The 11253-nt window shown below is 33.5% G+C and overlaps 1 protein-coding gene across 1 annotated transcript; it reads left to right on the top strand.

Moving 5' to 3' along the window:
• Window positions 1–1953: 1953 nt before the first annotated feature.
• On the top strand, window positions 1954–10297 carry LOC126852047 (histone-lysine N-methyltransferase EHMT2). The gene is made up of 12 exons (XM_050596532.1): window positions 1954–2876; window positions 2953–3557; window positions 3639–3689; window positions 4056–4153; window positions 4237–4879; window positions 5190–5522; window positions 6255–6483; window positions 6653–6859; window positions 7087–7343; window positions 7780–8030; window positions 8368–8543; window positions 9309–10297. Exons 1-12 carry the CDS (start codon window positions 1954–1956, stop codon window positions 9472–9474), a joined length of 3939 nt encoding a protein of 1312 aa, XP_050452489.1. The 3' UTR covers window positions 9475–10297.
• The last annotated feature ends 956 nt before the right edge of the window (window positions 10298–11253 follow it).

Here is an 11253-nt window from a genome sequence, read left to right as displayed (position 1 = left end):
AAAGAATATAGAAAAATATACAAAATTTCGTATTCGAGATAATGTTGATTTTGCTAATCAGAAATCTTTAATTTTGAAAAGCAAAAAAATATATGTATATAAAAAAGTATATATATTCCTCGCAGAAATATATAAAGAGTAGAGTTTGTTACGACATTAATGAGCAGATATAAAAAAGAAGTCTCTAAAGTTTAGAATTAATAAAACTATCTTGAAAATTTAATATATGAAAACTCTTGCGCTAAGCCTTTCTATTCGCGCATTTTTCTCCCGAAAAAAAAAAATAATAATATTTCCTCTCTAGTGTTTAGAAAAGCGTGAAATCTCGCTCGAGATGTCTTTTTTTTATCTTTTACAATGCCCGGAATTCTTATACATTATAACGTCGAGTGTTCGGCCGCAGTGTATATTTTTATCGTATCACGCCACGTAATCTATAGCAACTTTTTTTGCTGACGGCTCATGCGCATTGAACGGCAATGGATTTTTTCAACTCTACGTTCCGCTATATGCCATGATTGCGTTAATTTGCATTCTTGTGCTAGTCAATCGAACTTCGGTAACGGCCGTTCTACGACCGAACTTTGTAACAGTCGTTAAACGTTCTCTCATTAGACCGCAACGTGCTTTATGTACGCGTCCCTCTAGATAGATGGACTGTTATTGTTAGAGCAGAGATAAATAAAAGAAAAATAAAGAAAGGAAAATAGTCGAATCAAGAGAAATTAATATGTATTTATATAAAATTATACAATATGCTAATATGTTAAACGAATAGAAATCGTTTAATCTCGAGAGGATTTTAAAGTTCGATTGCATTTAACAGAAGTGGGATATTCCGCGTCTTCAACTCTCACCTTAATCTACTCATTTGCCATAATAAAATTATACTGCGAGAATTATTGATAACGACCGCGATGAAAACAACTCATCCCGAGGATCAGTTGTAATAAAGAATAATACATTGAGTTTGAATTGAACAATTAAGAGTTAATAGCTCTTCGTCCATTCTTTTATTATTATACGTATGTGAGAGACGATTTATTTCGCCCAAGTTAGATCTGGACGTACGTTTAAAACGATGTGTATGTACTTTATGTAAAATAGATCCGATGAGAGAGAATTTTATCTACATATAGGCGATGGCCTCATAATGGCCGTGTAATCCCTCTTCTTGTCCCTTATTGTCGAAGCGAGATCGTTACTCGAGGAACCATGTGATTCAAGATCGAATTGAACGCGTCGTTGAAAGTTAATTTAATTTGACATTGAAACCCGACGCCGCGCGGCGCGATAACGTGTTGTAGGATCGCGGAAAGAAAACGATTCCGTCGCTCTTCGGATCGCCGTCCCTGAGCAATCAATATGGCCTCCAGCCATCGCTCGCTCGCTCGCTCACACACGGGGCACGCCAGCGCGGCCATTTTTCTCTCTCTCTCTCTCGCTCCACCGCAAGGGAACTTGAATGCGGTTATCTCGCTCGGGCCGCGCCGGGATCATCGATGTTGACTCGGTTAGTCGTGCGACTTGGCTCGGGAATCCTTAATTAGCCGTGCGAAATAGTGAGGAACATTCAGAAAGAAGAGACGAGAACAACAAGACGCGAGCGTGCGACAGGTCATTCATTCTGCGATGCCAGAGTGGGAGTGAGAGAGAGAAGAAACAGCGTCCCGCCATCGGTGGCGGAAGATCGACGAGTCCGCGTGAACGTGTCGTCGGGGTGAGATCGATCGTTGCATCGAAAAGCAAGGCGTTGCGAGCTCGACGAAAGACATCTGCGAGAGACAAGAAGAGAGAAAGAATATTCCACATAAGGATATCCCAATATGTAGAGGAATATCTACCTACCGGTAATTAAACACTGGGGCAAGATGAGGTACGTCTCTGGATGTGCGCGTTGTTACTCATTACGGCAAATTTGTCGTTCGTAGCAGCAATTAATTGCGAACAGGTATGGCCGACGTTGTGTCCGAGAGCGATAACGGGCTCGTCGTCACGACGGCTGAGGGTTGTCGAGCGCTGCCGGTAACGCAGACTGGTAGCGAGGATAGTACGACCGCTACCGACAACGGGGTTGTTGACGACAAAGTCAGTATTCACGAGATCCTCGAGGGCATGACAAACGAATTCAACAAGAGCGTGAGTCCGGCGAAGCATAACGATAATGATAAAACCGGAACAGAAGAGGTAGTAACGCCACTGTCACCATCGCCGTCGAAAATCGTTGACGAAGTGTCCAAGGCAGAGAAGGAATGCGATGGTACACTTGACAAAGAGGCTGTCGCAAGCTCTGAAGATGTAGCGGTCCTTCAAATCACACCAGAGGAGAATCATAAAGGTGAAGATGAAAGTTTGACAGCGACAAACAAACAGGAGACTATTAAGAAGGACAATGGTATACCTAGGATTGTCTTGACATTCAGGACTATCGATGAGAATACAGATCATGGCAAGAAGACCAAAATATCCAGCTGCTCATCCAATCTCACTCTGGTTCCAGATGAATTGGCTAATTGCGATCAGATTGGCGGTGTTTCTGTAAAGATAGAGAATTCCGATGAGAATTCTGATATAGTGGAGGAATCCCAAACAGAGGAATCCCAAGCAGAGGAGTCCCTGATAGAGAAGACAAAAAAGGAAGAATCTATGAAGATTGTAGAGCCAAAAACTGTAGAGGAAGATAAAGCGAAAGATGCAGAAGAGAAACACAACAATGACACGCAGCCTTCTATTCAAAAAAAGCCTGAAACTGTGGAGAATAATGTTGAGATCAATAATGTTGAGGCAAAGATTGTAGAAGATACTGAGCAACAAGAAACTACTGCACCAGTTACCAGGAAGAGAAGAATTGGACGACCTAGATTACGAGCACTTAGGTTTTTGCTTTTTTATTTGTTATTTGTTAAATATTTATGCATGCAATACTTATAAAGCTGTTTTCTTGATTTTCAGTGATTCAGTCCCTCAGGATGAGGAACCACCAGGTCCTAAGCGTTCGGCTAGGAGACTTTGTAAGGAATCTCTGAAAAGCACTGTATTAGAAAGCGCTATGGCACGGAAAGAGAAGTCCAATTACACAGAGGAACACTTGCAGTTTAAAAAAAGAAAGTACAGCAAACCAGGTCGGCCCAAGAAGCTAGTTTTAGGAAAGGATCAGATAAAACAGACACAAATAAAACCCTCTGATGTTCGTCAAGAAGCAGAGACGTCGTTATTGTCTGACGGTAATATTAGTACGTCTGAGAACTCGATGCTAGAGTCCTCATGCAATACTATACTATCGGAGAATATGAACGATAGCGTCGTGGAGGACACGCAGTCATTCTCATCCGACTTCGACGGAATGCCGAAATTGTCGCCAATGACGAGAAGCTCGGAATCACAAATCAAACTCGGCAATTCTATCGGCAGTCCCGGCAGCGACGATGTACCTTTGGCGGATATTCAGAAGCCTTTTTTGAAACCAGCAACTGCTAGTCGACCCAAGAGAGAGAGAGGACGTCCCCGCGGAAGCACTCAAGCCGCACGAAAAATAGCGAAAGCGGATTCATATGAAGGTGATGTAATGTCTATATGTTCCATGTTATTTTCCTGTTCTATAGCTATTTTTTAATTAAAATTATTAAATTACTTTGCAGATGGTTCTCCATCCGTTGCGGAAGCGGGAAAGAATAACGATTATCCCGAAGGTAAAGTATTGTCTTTAAAATAAAATTTTATGTGCATGGCAAATGAAAATAAATTTGAATTAAAATATTTTTCCTATAAAATTTTATAGTAAAAATATTTTATATTTTTTGTTTCTATTTTTCCAGATTAAAAAATAGCACATTGAATATTTATGAATTTTTGATAACAATTAAATTTCTTTAAATATGACAAGTGTGTATGTTGCATGTAAAAATAATTATTCAAAATGAATTTAACATAGATATGTGTGTGTTATTGTTTTTTACAATATATATAAATTTAGAAACATCACCAGTGTACTATGTTTTTATAATTAAATAGTTAGATTTTTATTTATTAAGAATTTTATATAAACTTTAATATAGAGATCCCGGCCAAACGAACTCGCCGGAGTTGGCTACCGAGCCCGAGTCCTGCGGAAGGACAGGCGTCGAAGCCGGAATCTACAGCGATTATGAGTGAGGTCAGTATCTTCTCAGCTTATCTATTTTTTCTTTTGTCAATACAATAATTATAAGATTCTTATAATTTTTTTTTCTATTTTAGACATATGCGCAATCTATGCTATGCCTATGCCAAGTACGATCTCAGTTATACGTGACGATAACCGGTTCTGGGGCACCGCTGTACTGCACCGCCATAGACTCGATCGATAATCGGATAGTGGGGTGCTGCAATGAAGTGGACAGCAATGATGTGGCGATGCGGCGGCCAAGTACCCGTGTACCTTTTATTATTCTCTGTCGTATGCACAAGGAACGGCTGCTGCGCCATAACTGCTGTCCTTCTTGCGGCCTGTTCTGTTCGCAAGGCAGATTTGTGCAGTGCACCAATGGCCACCAGTATCACCGCGATTGCGAGATCTATCCAAACAAAAAGGGCGTGTGTCCACACTGCGGAAGCGAAACTGCCGCTTATGATGTGCTGGTGACAATGAATGGCATGCGACGGCCGGTATATATACCTACGCGTAAGAAGTTTTCTAAATTGCCCTCTGCAAAAATGAGCTTGCCTGGCAAAGGTGACAATACAAAGTTAGCCGAACGTCCGCCTAGCCCGTTAATTAAGCCTGATATCATAAAAATACCCGAACCGTCGATTAATACTGAGAGACCAGAGCGTTACACCATTATGAGTCTTTACACGTCCGTGAAAAATGGAGATCTGGAAAAATTGGTGAATGTATTAGGTGAGTGAAGTTTTGATGGAAAATAATAAATTTTTTTTTTAGGATATTGAGGCAATGAAATTTGTGAAATAAAATTTCTCAGCTTTGAAATTGTAGAATCTATTCTTTCTATTTATTAAAAATCTTTCTTTAAATATATTTATTATAGCTTTTATATTTAAAAGTTAAAATAAGCTAAACTAAAATTCAATATATAATTTTTTGATCTAGATTCTGTGCAAATTATATTTTTAGCGAATGTTGAAAATATTTATATACTTTGATAGATTAATCATTACATCGATGTAATGTACGAATTTGCGATTCCTAGCATGTGGTTACAATGCAAATCACACATTCCGGGATTATGCCTATCGGACTGGTTTGCACATAGCGGCGGATAAAGGCCATCTGTCGTGTGTACACGTTCTGGTTCAAGCGGGTGCTCAAGTAGATATAATGGATAGGAATCAATTGACGCCATTGATGTTAGCCGCAAGTAAGGGTAATGCCGCCGTAGTAAAATATCTAGTTAGGACTGGCGCCGATGTAACATTGAAGGGCGAGGATGGCATGACCGCTTTGCATATGGCGGCCAAGTCCGGCCATCTAGAAGTATGCAAGATCATTCTGACCGAATGTAAAGTGCCGAGAACGTTAGTAGGTAATGTCAAGCTCATATCTAGATAGAAAATCTTTTTTTTTTTCTTTAAAAATATTTTCTTTTAAAAGTATTAAGTATTTTAAATCAAATTTTAAAATTTTACACACACACACACACATACACACACACATACACATATATATATATATATATATATATATATATATATATATATATATATATATATATATATATATAATATTTTAAAATTTGATTTAAAATACTTTTAAAAGGAAACATTTTTAAAGTTCATAATATTCATATATTTTCATGTATTATTATTAAAAAATATATGTTTACTAATATATATTAGTAAACATGTATTTTTTAATAATACATGTTAACAATACAGCTTTTAAAGAGATTAGAGTTCACATTTTAAATAAAATTTCTATAAAAAGACATGTTAATGGGTTCAGAAAACACAATCGTTGAGCATCGTCTTGTCAACCCATGGCGTTAATTTGTTGTGTCTCCTGATATAAAAAATATTAAATTTTTCTAGAGTTTAACGTGAATTCAGTAGTAACAAATGTGAATCATAATATTGATAAGAACTTATGTTAATGTAATTAATAGAGACCATAATATATAAGTTTTCAATTTTACAATTGTATAAAAATTATATGTAGTAATATTAGTAACAAAAAAACAGATTGTGTGCATGGAGCGAACGCAGTAATCTATTATATAAATAAAATAAAGTTTTATGTTCGAAATTTTTATTTGCAGATTCTGTTGACGATGGCGGCTGGACAAGTTTAATTTGGGCATGCGAATTTTGTCATGCGGATGTCGCGCGGTATTTATTGGATAAAAAGTGCGATCCACTTATTCGAGATGCCGAACAGAATATAGCGTTACATTGGAGCGCGTATAGTGGCAGTCCCGAGATTACAGAAATGCTTCTTAATGAGGGATGTGACGTAAATGCTGTCAACGTTCACGGTGATACTCCCTTGTACGTTTTGCATTTTTTTTTTTTTTAATTTTGCTTCTAATCACATTAAACGAATGCAATAAAAGCTGCAAAAACATTTATTAGAATGATCATCAATTTATAAATAAATTGAATGAGTTTTGTGAGATAATTTTTTTTTAATTATAAAATAATTTTTTTGTTTTTTTAGACATATAGCAGCTAGACAGGATCAATATGCAGTCAGTGTTCTACTATTAGCACGTGGTGCTAAAATAGGTGAGGTGAATGCTGCTGGTGAGACTGCTGTGAATTGTTGTACCACGGATGGCGATACTATGGCTGCTTTAAGATTGAACGCAAAAGTCAATGAACTTTCTGAACATATGTGGGAAAAAACGGTTAAAATATTGACAAAGTAAGTATAAAATTTTATTAAGTATTATATTATAAACATTAACATAATTATGCTTATTATTTATGATTTTTTTGTTATATTATGATTTTTGGTGGGAAATATTGCTTCTATTAATTTAGTATTGAAATTTATAATCTTATTACATTATATATGTATACTGAATAGTAGATTTATGTTCCTGATTTTTATGTTTTATATTAATTATTTTATCATTTTCATTTTTGCAGTGACATTTCACGCGGAAAGGAAACAAATCCTATACAATGCGTTAATGGATATGATTCTGAAGATAAACCAACAGATTTTCTTTATGTAACGGAAAATTGTTTCACTAGTAATATTAACATAGATCGTACGATAACATCATTACAGTCTTGTCGCTGTGAGGACAATTGCAGCTCCGAAAAGTGCTTGTGTGGAAATATAAGTCTGCGATGTTGGTACAATGAGGAAGGGAAGCTCATACCTGAGTTCAATTATGCAGGTATCTATTTATATTGTTAAAATGAAAATTGGAAGATAAGAGCCAAAGCGCGGATATTGGTGCGCGAACTTGTTATTATTAAATCTTATTAACAAATAAATTCTATTAAAAAATAAATTTATTATTAATTCTATTAAAAAATAAAATTTAACAATAATAAATTCACTCATCAATACTCGCGCCTTGACACTGATTTGTCAGTTTTCTCACTTAATTGTTAGTACTTTGAGCCTATTGCTGTTATTATTTAATTTACATTTATATTTACATTTTTAAGAACAAAAAGAATGTTATAAAATAATTAAGGTATATAATAGATATATAATAATTCAACTAATCGGGGGAAGGGGGGGGGGTGATTTAGTCCATAAAAGGGTGATTTAGTTTATAAAATTTTTTTAAATTAAAACATTAACAAATAATATTCTTGTCATAGATCCACCAATGTTGTTCGAGTGTAACCCAGCTTGTGACTGTAACCGCATTACATGTAACAATCGAGTAATCCAGCATGGATTAACACAAAGGTTCCAATTGTTCCGTACAAAGAGCAAGGGTTGGGGACTCCGAACTCTCCGACACATTCCTAAGGGTACTTACGTCTGCGAATATGTTGGCGAAATAATCTCCGATTCCGAAGCTGATCATCGCGAAGATGATTCCTACTTGTTTGATTTGGATAATAGAGTAAGCTATCTACATTCTTTTTTTCATGACTTTGGCTTGGAAATAAGGAAAGTAGTTTGTTTGCAAATACTTATGTATAAATTATATCTTTTGTTCTTTAATTATTTTATAAGTTTTAATATGTTAGATATATATAATTACGGATGCAAGAAAGTTTTCTTAGTTATTCCGAGATTTTGAACATGTTCTAATAACAATCTTTTTGATAAACAAATTTAGTTATTTATATTTACGATCCTTTTCTTCACGCTATAGTTTTTGCTTTTATATAGCATATTAATTTATAAATTATTTTATTTTGGATTGTGAATCGAAGAATTTTATTTTTCGTGCACAGGACGGAGAAACGTATTGTATAGATGCGAGACGTTATGGAAATATTGCTCGGTTCATCAATCATTCATGCGCGCCGAACTTATTACCGGTACGAGTATTCGTCGAACATCAGGATTTGCACTTCCCGAGGATAGCATTCTTTGCCAACCGTGACATTGAAGCGGATGAAGAGCTCGGGTATGTTAAAAAATCGGTTCAAGTCACTGAGACAGAGGAAGTTACTGAGACACATTTCTAAACATATCTAAACTAACAGAAACACATTATTACACATTATTACATGTAAATTTTTATTAGTTTAACGTAATTTAATTTTCTAATATATAACTTCAATAATTTAATTTTTATTAAGTTTAACGTTTGTTTTTCGTTCAATCCATGGCACGTAGTTATACTTTCTTTTATCTTTGTTATTCTATTCTATTCCATTTTTTAATTTTTTTGTATTGTGACTAAATATATGTTTCGACAGCACAAGAATATAATTCTTTTTAATAAATGTAGAAATGCGCAAATTGTTTATTAAATAAAGATATTTGATAATATATTGTTCCAGTAATTCTTAAATAATCTTTTAATTTGTGCAAATTATATTTCTTATTTAATTCTTTTATATTATTGTTTCTTTTCAGAAAGATAAAACAATTATGAAAAACTACTTTTTTTTTATTTCTCTCTACATTAAAAAAATTTTTAAATAACCTAATATATAATTTTTTTTTTATTAAAGATTTAATGCAATCCTTAATGTGCGCGCGCGCGCGTGATATGTGATTATTAAACATATTTAATATTAATACATATTTAATATGATATGTGAATTAAGGTGGTGGTATTTTCAATCACTAAATTTTAAAAGCATTTATTTATCAATTACATCTTATTTTTAACGTTTTTTACTAACTTCACACGAGAAATGAGTACGGATATGTTTGCTCGTAGCTTCGATTACGGCGAGAAATTCTGGATAATAAAGTGCAAGTCTTTCACGTGTACCTGTGGAGCCGAAAACTGTCGTTATTCCGAGAAAACTATACAAGTTACGCTGGATAACTATCGAAGAAGGATACAGCAGGAGGAAATTTTGGCAGCTCAAGCATCATCGTAACCATAATGCGATTTAGTTTAATTTTTTAGGTATCCGCGATATTTTATGAACACGACGACAACGATAACACGTTGTAGAATCGTTAATTTTCCGCATTTCAGGCGCGGAATTGTAAGAGTACAAATGAAAAACGGTGGTGGGATGATAAGCGTTTGATTAGGTTCTTTTCCGATGTTTACTTATACTGAATTATGTATTCGACTTTGCAGTCAAAATTTTGAAAGAATCGCATTCGAGATCGTGTTACTATTTCTGCCGAAAGTTTGTGTGCTCATAAATGATATTGACGGCCGGTCTATCAAATGGTTTTATTATATCTTTTGTTTCTTTGAGTATTAACAAATTTTAAGAATATATAGTTTTAGGAAAAGCATTCGAATTATACAGTTGCAATTTGTGAAAATATATAAGTACTAAAAAGAATAATAATAGCCAAGAGATATAAAAACATGTATGATAAATATTTATATGATGCTTGTAAAGGATTATATTTTTAAAAGTCAAAATACGTTTTAAATCTTCTTTGGCAGACCGGTAATTAATAACAATATTTATGAATCGCTTTTGATTTGACTTGAAAGACTTATATTGGATATAATAATTATCATACTTTCGACAAAATATTTTTCTTAAATTTTCTGCTGTTGTTTCGAGTCAAATCTAAAAAGAATTCTATCATTATTCGTCCATATTTTTTCTCAGGCTCGCTTGTACTTGTTTTCTATTTCTGCCGATCTTTCTAAGAATGCAATGACTACAAAAAAATGTCACGTCAATATTTTTTTTTTTTATGAGATAACGATACGCATAATATATATATATATATATATATATATATATATATATATATATATATATATTGATGATTAGTTTGTGTGTGAGTTGCGAAGATATTATGTATGTTAAAAATGTTGTTATAGTCTTATTTGGATCGATTATGTGATTATGAGATGAATATTTGAAGCTATTGTTACTTTTAAGTAAATCGGGATAATCGCAGCGCGTGTTCGTGTGTTCCTTATTGTAGAAGCTATATTATTATTATATATATTATATATATATTAAATATTCCAATTAATCGCTCGTATCTCAAAGAGCGTTTAATGTTGGATTCATTGCAAGCGGTGTAATACATAAGAATACACTTTTTTTTTTGTACAAACGATTGACTTTTTGTATAATAAAAGTTATAGTCCTTTTTAATATGCGTGAGTTTGTTTTATATATCAATCCTTATAAATATATCAGATCTAATGAAAATAAAAGCAAAAGAAAAATTATAGAAAAAAACAATCAGAAAAAAGATCTCAAGAATTTTTGAACTTCCTTATAAATATTTTAGAAACATTTTTTTAATGGATGATATTTTTGAAAGATACACATTTTAAAATCTAATATATCCTAGAGAAAGTTAAATATGTGTAATTTGAGAAATAACGCTAAAAATATCTCTAATTGTTTCTCTACTATAATGCTTATACGATATTTGACTTTATAATTGTATGTGTTATTTATGTATATACAAATTTCCTTATTTATTTATAATTATTGAAAAATATTCACATACAAAAGATAGTATAAACTATATATTTAAAGTATAAATTGATCTCTCCGTTTAATTCTTTTGTTGTCATATTTTTGTATTATTTTATTTTTTAATTGCATAAATAATATCGAGTATGTTAATAGTATTCAGAAATAAGATAAAATTTGATATTTTTGAATTTCTATAAATTGAATCTCATCTCACTAATTTTAGTTCGTCTATTTTTATTAAAT

Source organism: Cataglyphis hispanica, chromosome 1, assembly GCF_021464435.1.
Source record: "Cataglyphis hispanica isolate Lineage 1 chromosome 1, ULB_Chis1_1.0, whole genome shotgun sequence".
In the NCBI taxonomy this organism is placed as follows: domain Eukaryota; kingdom Metazoa; phylum Arthropoda; class Insecta; order Hymenoptera; family Formicidae; genus Cataglyphis; species Cataglyphis hispanica.
This window is presented reverse-complemented; position numbering and strand designations above follow the sequence as displayed.